At 51.4% G+C, this 12232-nt stretch overlaps 1 protein-coding gene across 1 annotated transcript; it reads right to left on the bottom strand.

The window, feature by feature from the left end:
• Positions 1–357: 357 nt before the first annotated feature.
• LOC149337294 (uncharacterized) lies at positions 358–1954 on the bottom strand. The gene is made up of 2 exons (XM_089554380.1): positions 760–1954; positions 358–392 (listed from the first exon to the last, which is right to left on the bottom strand). Exons 1-2 carry the CDS (start codon positions 1865–1867, stop codon positions 358–360), a joined length of 1143 nt encoding a protein of 380 aa, XP_089410506.1. The 5' UTR covers positions 1868–1954.
• Between the last annotated feature and the right edge of the window lie 10278 nt (positions 1955–12232).

Genomic DNA, 12232 nt, shown 5'->3' on the forward strand with positions numbered 1-12232 from the left:
TTTATGCTTACTAGGAAGGGGCCCGCCTCTGAGCCGGGTGCCCCAATGACAGCAGGTTGCGTCACGCTGGGCAGGTTGAGGGCGGGCTCCTGTTCCTCATGTGCGACTTTTGGTCTACCAGCCTTAATATTGGGGCTCATTATACGCTTGAGTTGGCCGGAGCGCCTGGTAGTTAGAGTTTGTTTCGTCATATGTGCGGCTATAATGGTAGGAATTTTGTCTAGAGCCGCCTTGATGGTGGTTGCGATTTGAATTTCTAAGGCGGAGAATGCGGAGTTCATCTGGGCCTCCAGTGCGCTAACCCTCGCCTCAAGCGCAGACTGCGCGGTTGCAGTCTGCGCGTTCGCCGGTGTGTCGCTATCCATCTCCTCCACCGCGGGGGGAGTGGGCCTCTGGGTTGGAAAATTTTGGCGCGCCTCAGTGAGGGCAAGACGCTTCTGTAGGTTAGCGATTTCCTCTTTGAGGGCGGAAATTTGGGATTGCTCGGCCGTTTTTGTCGGCGGTTTGGAAGGGGGGGTATGAGGAGGAGGGGCTGCCCTGCCCTTGCTGCTCACCTGGGATCCCTGGATGACGGCTTGCGCCCATGTCCGCGAAGAACCTGGTGGGGGGTACTCGTTCGTTTCTCCACGTCGGCTTGGGGTGGCGGTGGTACTGCCTTAGGCAACTCCGGATTGTCGGTAGATGGACCGCCTGGCTTTCCGGGAGATGGACCGCCTGGCTTGCCGGTAGATGGGACGCCTGGCTTGCCGGTAGATGTACCGCCTGGCTTGCCGGTAGACGGACCGCCTGGCTTGCTCGGGGGCTGGTTGGCTCCCTTGTCCTTGGCTTGGCGGGGCCGCCGTTTCCGGCGTCTAGGGCGGCCCTTCTTGTGCGTCGGTCCCTGCTCCGGGCGCAGGGGCTGGGGGGTTCGATACTTTGCAACGCACCCGCGGGCCCCCGTGGTATGGGCTCCGCCGCACAGAGAGCATTTTGGAACGCACTCGTGAGAGACCCGCACCCCCTCAACGAGCTCGGCTTCTTGGCCGCACACACCACATTTGTCCGGTCTTGGGCCGGGGCAGGCGTCCATACGGTGACCGACAACACCGCAGTGACCGCAGGCCGGGATGGTGCGCTGGTATTCACGGACTTGGATGAGCATGCACTCGTAATGTACGTAGCGCGGCTTCAGCTTTCCGGAAAATGTTATTCGCGCCTTGTTTGACGTGCCGAATTTGCGTATCTCCAGAATCTCGCCATGGCGCCACTCGAGACTTGAGCGGAGGGATTGCGCTGTGTCTGTATTTCGTACTGTTACCACGCCGTAACAGACGTTACCACCGTCTTGCCTTAGGTGGCCTGTAAGTTGGACTTTCTTATTTTGCAGATTTATCTCGAAGTCCCCGATAATTTTATCTGCCATTTCAGCTTTTGAAGTGTAAATTAGGATTAAATTTTGGTCGCGTACCGGAAGAATTGTGAAAAATTGCGAGCAGTCCGGTCCGAGGTAGGCTATGAACGCCCGCCCGTATCCGTTCTCCTCGAATACCTCTTGCAATGATACTCGTGTTCGCGGCTTGAGGACTACCACGAAGTCTTCGGGTGTCGGTTTGGGTAATGGCTGCGGCCTCCAGGTCGTAAGAGGCCGGCCCGCTGTGCGCTGAGCGAAGTTGTCGGAGCTGGCGCCAGCGGCGGGAGCGGCAGGGGTGGCCGCGTCGACGGACGCCGCTTTTAGGGCACGGCCCTGCGCTCGGCGAGCTACCGCGGCAGCGAGCGCGGCGCTCTTGAAGCTTGCTGCTGTTGTCTCACCCAGGTTCTGGGGATGAACGGTGGTCCACGCCATCGCCTCCGGGTCATATCCCTGGCTGGTGGCTTGTTGGAAGGCCATATTATCGCAGAGCAGGGGCTCTGCCGCGCCGGGCGTTGGCGCCGCTGTCAGGCCTAGCGGCGCCGTCCAGCGTGGTCGAAACTTCGCTTTGCCAGGATTTGTAAAAGGGGGTCTCACCTCGGAAAAAAAGATATCCGCCGATCACCTGTGACTTCCGGAGCACGGTGGTGCAGGTGTTGTTGGCCCGGGGTGGAAAAAATCCGGGGTTCCAGCCGAGAATCGGCAGAGCCGATGCGCACCTGCTGAACGCTCGGCGCGCGTCCCGCGTCCTCCTCGCGATGTCAAGCCGTCGTTCTGAATGAATATTTATAACCAGCCTTAATGGTGGCTGCTACCTGCCGGTGGGCGGCGCTGTCATCGCTGGCTGTACCGGCTGCATTTGGCGAACACGCGTCCTGGCACCCAGTAAATGTTATGTGTGACTTTTGGTGGGGTCGCGCTCTGGAGGAGCCGGAGCGCGGCGCGACCTATGCGGCCGTTCATGTAGTTACGGCACGCTTCTCTCGAATCTGTAAGGATGGTAAGGGACATGTTGCTTCGATAACCGGCTACCACCGCTAGAGCTACGGCCAGCTCCTCCCCTTCGGTTACCGTGCAATCCCTCACTGAGGCGCTAGCTAATTCCTTTAAGTTCGAATCAATAACTACCGCCACTGTGCTGTTATGTGAGCTTCCTGTATACGGAGCCGCGGCCGTGTATACCGTTGTGGATTTTGTAGCTAGATTTTGTTGTACATACCTCGCCCGGGCAGCCCTACGGGACGCATGCAAGTTGGGGTCCATGTTCCGGGGAAGGGAGCGAACCTTTAGCGTCTGGCGAATAGACGATATGCGAAATTGCTTGGCGGTCTGGCAACACCGCGCCCACAACTTCCGGTTTCCATCTTGGCGCGGTCGAGCTCGTCGAGCTGGTGCATCGTTTGCTATGCGTACTTTCTTCTTGCGAGTGGAATTTCAACAGGCAAGCTTCAGCTGCTGCGTTGTTTTCACAGCTGATCTTCGACCAAATGTAGGTGCTTTCAATAAGCGCCAGCTTACTCCTACCGCATCCTTAGCTTCGCTTGAAGTCTGGCGCTGATGATCGCAATAATCCGCACTCGAAAGTGGGTTGGAAAGTCGAACCGTGACCGTGTGCTGTTGTCGTTTTAATGCTCGCATTAAAGCACCAGTTCAAGCATCACGCATTATCATGGCTATTTTATTCCCAAGTGGACGCGAATTCATCTGGTAGGGTAGCGAGCGGTTATTTTGCGGTGAGTGCGCACGTGTGTTGACAAACTTCTGTGACAGTGCGAACTTTCGTTCGCGCCGATGCCAGGAGCTTCGTGCATTGCAGTATAATCACACAAGACCCTCGACCAGCTGCGTAATTCGATTCCTTTACTGTAATGTGCAATGCGCATCCGCGGTTTTCAAAGTCACCGTTTCAGAGCCCGGCGTCGGTTGATTTTCGCCACAATTCGTTGAAACCGCGTCCTGCTCGCAGTCAGTCGACATTAACAAGAGGAAAGTGGGCATGCACATATAATTCAAAATATTGTAAGCATAGACGCAGCTTTTTTTTTTTTTTCAGATAAGCACTGAGCCACCGCGGCGGCTTGATTAGAGAAAGATGTCACAGCTGTAGGTGCATGCACGGACTCGATACGCTGGTCAGGCTGTGTGTGCAGGGGCGAAATTAGCATGTTCGGTTGCTTCCGAAACTTAATTAGCTTACTCCCAAACTTGGACAAATGGCTTTGTTGCGAGGCAAGCTGTTGGAGCTTGCCACAATGATAATAAAATCTGATGGCCTGAAGCGTTTTCAGAACACTGTTGCATTTACTTTCTAGCTTAGACATGCGTCCCTCCTTCATAATAAAGTAGCTATATTATTCGCTCCTTTTTTTTTCAGATTTCGGTCGCCGCAGATATCGAAGGTATAGGAATCCTCAAGAAATAAACCATTCGCACCTCAGTTTTTATACGTAGGGTGTATTGCTTCACAAAGACTCCTTAACGCGCATAACATATGCGTATATGGTCCAGAGAGTTTGCTCGCCCTTCTAAAACTAACTGAACACGGGAAAAACTTGACTGAACACGTAGCAAACTAAGCAGTAATCGGCATATGGTTCTTCGAGTGAACTTATTTCGCCACGGCACAAGCGATTGGCCCGCTCAAAAAAATTACCTTCTCTATTACGTTGTTCAAGTATGCGTCTATATATATTCACGCCCGACCGGAGAGTTGATAAATGCACGAAATCGGCTTCTAATTTTGATCAGAGACAACAAAGGCTGTGGTCCTTATCTTAATTTAAACGTAAATCACCTCGAGAGATTTGTCAAAAATCAGCGCAGAAAGCGAAAGCTGCGCACTGATCCGCGTGCTGACACATGATACCTCGCATGGCGTTTTGTGTTATTAAAACGTTGGGACGGAGTAAAAAAATAGAAAAGTGAAAAGCTTGAACGCACCTAGTTCTGGCACGCATCGTAGTGTCTTTTCACAGTGGAGAGGGTAGCGCAACACTGCATCGGCATTTTACTTTTCAAACGAAGCGCAGCCGTTTTAACCCAACGCTGGGCAGCGGTTTCGTTTTCTGTACCGTGCCAACATGGAGGACTTAGTTCTCGGAGCGTCGAGAGATGGCGCTGCGCATTTCGCATATCGTCTATTGCGTCCGGTATGCTCGCAGTACGATTCTCGAATTCCGCAGTTCGGCCTAGCCCCAGTCGCCTAAGGAGCGAGCGCCCCGTAGGAGTCTGCTGGAGCCTAGCTAACTGCGTGACCAGTTGGGCTTCTTTGATCTCTTCGAAGGTGTTGTGAATTCCAAGAGCCAGTAGTTTTTCGTTGGAGGTGTTCATTGGTAGATGCAGGGCTGTCTTGTAAGCTTTGCGGAGTATGGTATCTGCACTATCCACTTCTCCTTTGTTGAGGTTGAAGTACGGGAGGGCGTAACCCACGCGACTGACCACCAGGGTCTGAACCAGGCGCAGGGTATCTCCCTCTCGCATGCCGCTCCGCTTCTGCGACACACGCGTGATCATTCTGGCGACCTGAGTGGTCGATTGCTTGAGAAGGCCGAGCGTATGGCCGCATCGCTGGTTGCTCTGCAGCCACATTCCCAAGACTCGTATCTTGTCTCGTTCGAAAATTAGCTGTCCTTCGAGGGAGACATTGAGGGACCCTTCCTTGTGTTTACCTTTGCGGACTCGCAGGAGTTCTGATTTTTCGGTGGAGCAGGCGAGGCCTCGTGCACTGGCATATTCTTCCACGCAGGTAGCCGCTGCTTGCAGTCGTTCTTTCTGGCCGAGCGACCCAGTGGTAACCCAGACCGTGACGTCGTCAGCGTATATTGCGTGCTGTATGCCTTCGATCTTCTCGAGTTGTCTCGCGAGGTCGATCATGGCCACGTTGAAAAGTAGTGGCGAGATGACGGACCCTTGAGGTGTGCCTTTGTTGGGGGTCGAGAATTTAGCGCTGCGAAGGTCTCCGAGCCCAACCGTTGCAGTGCGGTTGGAGAGAAAGGCCCTTAGGTAGCTGTGAATCTTCTCGCCGCAGTGGAGGTTGTCGAGTCCTTCCATTACAGCCGTGTGGCTAACGTTGTCAAAGGCTCCTTTGATGTCGAGGGCCATAACCACGTTCTCGCCTACGCTCGAGAATTACTGCTCCATTTCCTTTCCTCAAAAAGGGTTACGTTCAAAGGGCAAGGCATCGCGCCGAACGGGTGGTGGCGTTCCGTGGACTGCCTGGCAGCGCTACAACACGCTGTCGCGTTCCACTCCTAAAGGCCAAGCTTAAACGTCATTAATTAGCAGTTAATTTGTTTATAGTCATTAATCAGCAATTAGTCACTAATTAGTAATTAGTCATTACTTCGGCATTGGTAAGTCACCAGTGTCACAGAGGCAAAGACGCACTTTAGACAGCCAAACTGCCCCTGAATTTTTTAATAATAAATGTCACAGTGTTATTAATAAAGTCGTTCAGTTGGAAGGTCTCCTACTTACGCATGAGCTTGATGTCGTAGTGTTGACTGAAACTTGGTTAAGCAAAGATATATATGACAGTGAATTAGTTCCAAATATCTACCAGGTCTTTAGAAAAGATCGTGACAGAAGAAGTGGGGGAGTTGCCATGCTATGCAAAGCATCTCTGCAACTTATAAGATTACCTCACGTCACAGGAGTCGAGGGCATATTCTGCAAGGTTAATGCTGTTAACATCAAGTATTTACTAGGTGCCATTTACAGGCTCACTAACTCTTAGGTCACCGTCTTTCACCATTTAAAAGAATACATCCAGTCTCATGTAAAACCACAAGACAGAATAATTCTGATCGGTGATTTCAATTTCCCGAAAATTGATTGGTGCACTTTATCTTCCCAGTCGTATAATTTCATAGAAAACGAAATGCTGGACGTTGCCTTAAACTTTGTTCTGTTACAAGTTGTAAATGAGCCTACAAGAAAACAGCATAGTTCAATGTCCATCCTAGATCTCTTTCTAAGTGTCAACATTAATAACTCTTGTGATTTTGCAGCTCGTATGTCAGATCACGAGGCAGTTTTATTGCCACTGATTGATGTTCTTTAAAGCATGAAGATGCTATTCTTTGCTTTTCTTAAAGCATGAAGATGCTATTCTTTGCTTTTCTTAAAGCATGAAGATGCTATTCTTTGCTTTTCAAATTTTTCATGAGCAGATAATGAATCCACCATTGATCAACAGAGAGACGCGGAGGCTCGATTCTCCTGGCGCGCCGCAGGAGAATCGAGCCTCCCATTGGCCGAGGCGCCGTAGTCACGTGTTAGCGCGCGCTTTTTGGCTCCGCAGCAGACGCCGGCGCCATTGCCGGGGCTGAGAGACGCGCTTCATTTTCTGTGGTCGTTTTTCAGTTGTCAGTCGTGTTTTTTCGGATGATTTGGTGTAAAGCGCCAGCGGCTGCAGTCTTTCTTCGCACTAAATGCCATTTGGCATGATTTTAAACAGACTCGTTCGCTAGCGGGTACGAAAGCCGTGCTGAAGTGCCGGTTTAATGTTGCTCGCATTGCACGGCGTGTCGGCTTGGTTGCAGTCGCGCTCGTTCGCATGTTGTTTGAGCCCCGCCGTTTACGTTGCTCGCTATGCAGGTCAAGGCTTGATGTTGCGCGCATTGCTTGCCGTATTTGTGTTGCTGCAGCTGGACTCCTGGGCTCACGAACACTATACTAAAGGGGCGGTACTCGCTGTTCGAGCCTACGCTGCTCGCGGTGCAGGTCCAGCTTTCATGGTGAACGCATCGCTAGACGTATTTGTTTTGTTACAGTTGCACTCCTTCGCTCACGAACTCGACACCAAAGGTGTGGTACTTGCTGTTGAAGCTCCTGCTGCTCATGCTGCTTGCGATTAAGGTCTAGCTTTCATGCTGCGCGCATTGCTGAACGTACTTTTCAAGCAGGGTTCTAAACCGAAATCGGTCGTTATTGTGCCTAGGCACATTAACGCACCTGTCGCTTGAATACTCGATATCTGCGTGGATAATACTTGAGAATGCACACAAGGACCTCTGTAAAACATAGTTTAGGACATTTTGGGTTGAGGCCGTCGTCGCTGCCGCGAATTCCTGCGAAAATCACGCTGCGTGGAGCTATGTAACGTGGATAGGTGGTGAGGTGGTGTCAAATGAATCACTAACGCAGGGGCGCGCGCAATGATCCAGACCATTTCCGAAGTTCGACATTGGAAAAGCTCCTCATGGCTTTTAATGCGGAGTGGTGACGTGTTAACACTTGTGTATTCTTTTTTCAGTTATGAAAGGTCACGCTCTATATTTTTTTTCGTACCTTGTATCTCCCACGCCACAATCTCAATGCGGCCGAATCCGAGGCAGAAAATGCAACAAAAATCATGCGGGCGCGCGGTCCGCTGCGCGCCAAAGCGCGAGCGACGAGAAAGCCACTCGTCGAGCGATAGTGCCGCGAACTCGCTCGCGCGCACCACTTCCAACGTGTGCTCCGCAGTCATAGCGATCGAAGAACAAGAAGTTTCTATAAAGCAACCCAACCTTGGTCTGGGCAGTTATTACAGTAACTGATTTTTCAATCTCTCATTTCATGATGTCATTTTGACCGAAGCCAAGTCACAAAACGCAACACAAAGTTCATTTGGGCGCGCGGTCTGCCGGGCGCCAAAAGGCGAGGGTTGGGAGCGTCTGCTAGCTGCTCCCGGCCTAGGTGCCGCCACCGTCGACGCCTGGGAGAAGCCGACAGAAGGAGCGCCGGCATAGGAGGAGGAGGGAGGAGATGTCGCTACTTTTAGTTTATTTAGGGGTTTTAGGCGCACCCCCTTGTATACCATGGAGGAAGAAAAACTAGGAGGGACCATGACGTCACAATCTTGAAGCCTAGTCATAAAAAATATAATGGAAAGCATCATGGGAAATAGGCCCTCACGTGACAAGGCAGTGGTAGCTCTTAGCCGGATTTCGGTTTCGGTTTCGCTCTCTCGCTGTACGAGCAACTGCGCGACCATCTGCTGGCGTTCACTGACGGCTCCGTGGTGAGCGCAAACTGCTCGCTCGCCGCAGCGGCCACCATCCCCGAGCTACGCGTGCGCTGACTGCGGCGCAGTGGAGACATCGGAGCACATGCTCCTTCGCTGTGCCGCTTCTGCAGTGCCGCGTCGCGAGATTCTCGCGGCCTGCAGGGCGCTGGGAATCATCCCGGACAGTCTCGAAGCGCTCCTGTGGCCGCGCGGCACTGCGCGCACCCGTGATATTCTAGCCTCTATACCCGTGACAGACAGAACAGTGGTGAGCCTCTGTGCGTTCATCGAGCAGGCGGGCTTGACTTCCCGCTCGCTCTTCGCCAGGTAGTGCACGCGTGACACGAACGCTCCGTGGGTGCTACCTCGGACGGTATACGCAGCCGGGCGCCCCACCCCGGCCGCTAGTGCAGTGTGCCGCGCGCGCGATTAGTCCGAGACAGGACGCTATACGAGCGCGCGGCTATGTATACATACAGTTTACTTCTTTTTGTAAGTGATTGTGCGCAGTGGCCGGGAGACCCCGCGCAGGGGCAGACGTAAAGCCGCCGGCACTCTCTCTCGACAGCGAGAGAGAGATAAATACTTCACTGCTGCACTTCACGTCGGAACCGCCTATGTGCGCGAGCGTATTCGGCACGACTTGTGCCTCGAGAATAGCGGAGAATGGCGGGCCCATGGGCGGGCCGAAGTCCGCCTGCCCGAGAAATAGAATCTTGCGCAGCGCGCCGGAGCGCTCGTTCAACACGAATTGGAAAAACAGCGCAATCAAAGACGAGACACAAGAGAAGGACAAAACACCAGCGCTGACTAACAACCAAATGGTTTATTGCTTCAGGCAAGGCAGCATATATATGAAATGGCACGAGTAAAAACACAAAATAAGCATGAGAGAAAGATACCGCACAACCACACAACTTGACTAAAAAAAGGCACGTCACTGATTAAGATACGCAAGTTCCTTTGAGAGTAGATTTATGGATGGGCTGCTGATACAGGTGTTACCGAGCTTTCTGATATGGCAAGCCTCCGAAATGAGCCTTGTGGTCTCATCTTTATAACGGGCGATGATAGTGGTCCGATTGAGGTGCGCTTCGCAATCTTCACACTCAGCACAGTGCACAGCAAGGTGGTTTCTGCGAGACTTGTTCTCTATATCTTTTGCATGTTCACGCAGTCTATCGTTGATGCATCGTCCCGTCTCACCGATGTAGAAGCTGCCGCAAGAGGTCGGGATCTTGTAAACGACACCAACACGACACTGAACGAACTTCCGCTTATGCTTCTTCTGGCAGCCTTTTTTGCTTCCATCCTCATTAACACGCTTGCACAATCCGCTAAGTTTATTCCTTGTTAGTCAGCGCTGGTGTTTTGTCCTTCTCTTGTGTCTCGTCTTTGATTGCGCTGTTTTTCCAATTCGTAAAACATGTACCAACCAGCCCGTATTTGCCCTCTTCTCGTTCAACACGTCCGTCCGCCGTGAGCGCTCTGGAAGCCGCTGCGCCCTTTTTTAGAGGCTCGTTTCTTCGCCTACTCTCGAGTTCTCCGCTTATAGCATGCGCTGAAATAAACGCTCCGTATGTGTGTATAACGACGAAAGGAATTCAGACAACCTCGAGCTCGGTACGCATTCCGCCAAAGCTGAAACACAGGCGCTGCGCTTCTGCGCTACTGCGGAGCACGGACGTTCACTAAAAAGCACCGCTGGCTGGCAGTCTGGTATCTGTGGAGGAGGGCCTATTCCCATGAGTCAGTGCGCAAAAGGGCCCTCGGCAGCGGCGTCAGAGGAGGATGGCTTGCAGAGGCTGAGCGCACTCCCTCGTAGTTTTTTTACCTCCATGTTGTATACCGCCGCTCCAGCATCACGTGTAGGGTGCCTCAATGCCAGCACTGCGCCGTACAGGGTGGAGACACGACCTTCGTGGGCGCCATCTTGGGGCAAGCGCTGCAATGCGGGGCTACGGAGCGTCGGCCGGTATCCTTCTTTAGAACGCGCTGAGCTGAGGCTGAGCTGTATAAGGTTTCTGCATATATGCTCACAGTTCTGAGCACTTTTTGCTTAGTGATATAAATGAGAAAAGAGCTAGCGTTTGCTTACAAGCGCAGCTTTTAGGGCAAATGACCACTGTGCAGCTAGGACAGCACTTACTTTTTGGCCGTCTCAGATGCTCAAAGCGGTTATTTTAACTGCAGTGACTGCTTTATAGAGCAATGCCTTTTGAAATGCCACAACATGACGGAGTTTATAGGGTGCATGACATGCATAAGGCTTTAACTGCGGCTGTTGATGCAGATGTATAACTAGTTGACGTTTTAGTCAGCCGCGCATATCAAAAATATTTTGCATCGCAGTCGTCTATTGTAGACAGTAAAATAGACACAGCAGAAAAAGATTATCCGTGATGAGTAAACCAAACTTTGACTCCTGCCACACGATGATGTACACAGCATTTTATTTCAAAAGAATCATCAACGCTTGAAGCTGCCTCTGGCTGCATGCCTAGGAGGAGACATCTCTAAAACAGTTTATTCAAGGTTTGTGCCAGCGACAGTTTTGCTGCCGTACCCATCATCCGATTCTTCTGGTTGGCTTAGCCAACTCAAGTAAATGCGCAGGCGCATCGTCACAAACCGCTCTAACATCCTGTTCATAAGATTTGGGGGTACCGCGCAATCAACCGCTGTAATGGGAACGGTTTGTTCGATAAGGCATTTAATGGTCTTCATTGGACTCTTCAAACAACAGATGTCTTTTTGTTCCAATAGGTTTTTAAAGAGACTTTCGCACGAAGAAACGAAGTCAAGAACTTGATCGCTCACATATTACGGGGTCCAGCAATATATTCTTTCAACTGCACTAGGGTATGCTCCTTTCGTGCCTCTTCAGAAAGAAGCATTCGTGTGCACGGGGCGCAGGGCCTTGCGGAAAGCGCGAGGGGCCTTACCAAGAACCCGGCCAGGTGAGCGACGATGTCGATTTCAGCTCTTGTCAATGACTCTATTGCTTCAACTTCATCACATGCTGAAGGTACTTCGTGCACTTCAGCTTCGTGCTGAACTTCTTTGATTTCGGTCGAAAAAAAATCAACCAGGTAAGTGCTGTCATCGATGTCGTAGCCTGAAGTTCTCGGAACTTTGAGGAAATGGCTGACAGTTACAATCTTGAGTGAATTTTTTAGGTCGTATGAGCTCGGCACAGGTGAAATCATTCTGATGACCGAAAAAAGGTTTTCCAAACAATCTTGGACCATCCTCCCAGTCAAAACAAAACTGTACCGGCGTTCTTTAAGCAGAAATATGTGCAGCTGCAGGACTACTGTTGTTGACATCAGCATTCCCTGCCTGGCTTGGCTTCCACACTTTTTTTACTCCTATTCCCAAGCCTTCGATGACTTCCATTGTGAGTTTGAGGTGTGCAATGGCTTCCTCATATTTATTCTCATTCTTCAAACTGAGAGCGACAGAGGGATGGCGAGCAGTCATTATTGTGAACCATTAAAAATTACTCCAAAAAACCACGCAGTGGTTTCTGCTTCAGGTGACAGCTTCCCGATTTCGATGTAATATCTAATCGCTGCTGGGGCTTCACGAAACAGCTGAACCGCTATCCCTACCTTCATTTTTGTAAAATGACCGTTAGATATGTGGATGTTGCTCAAGTTCGATGCGACCTGCAACTGGTCTGTGTCGAATTTTAGAACAGCCTCCACATGCGCGTTCGACACTTCATTGCTGGGCAACTTGAACCTTGCGACGATGGCATCGTTAAGATGTATCACATCTTTTCGCACCCAATGCCCCCTAAACTTTTTTAGCACATGCGCAGGGTCTGGCATGAAATACAAAACATTTTC

The sequence above is a fragment of the Amblyomma mixtum genome, chromosome 7 (genome assembly GCF_055824585.1).
Source record: "Amblyomma mixtum isolate Tamu chromosome 7, ASM5582458v1, whole genome shotgun sequence".
Classification (NCBI taxonomy): Eukaryota; Metazoa; Arthropoda; class Arachnida; order Ixodida; family Ixodidae; genus Amblyomma; species Amblyomma mixtum.

Coding starts and splice junctions, on each gene's coding strand:
- LOC149337294 (XM_089554380.1), bottom strand. CDS start 1,867: ATGGCCTTCCAACAAGCCACCAGCCAGGGATATGACCCGGAGGCGATG. Junction 393..759: donor GTCTACCGGCAAGCCAGGCG/GTACATCTACCG, acceptor TTTCCAACCCAG/AGGCCCACTCCCCCCGCGGT.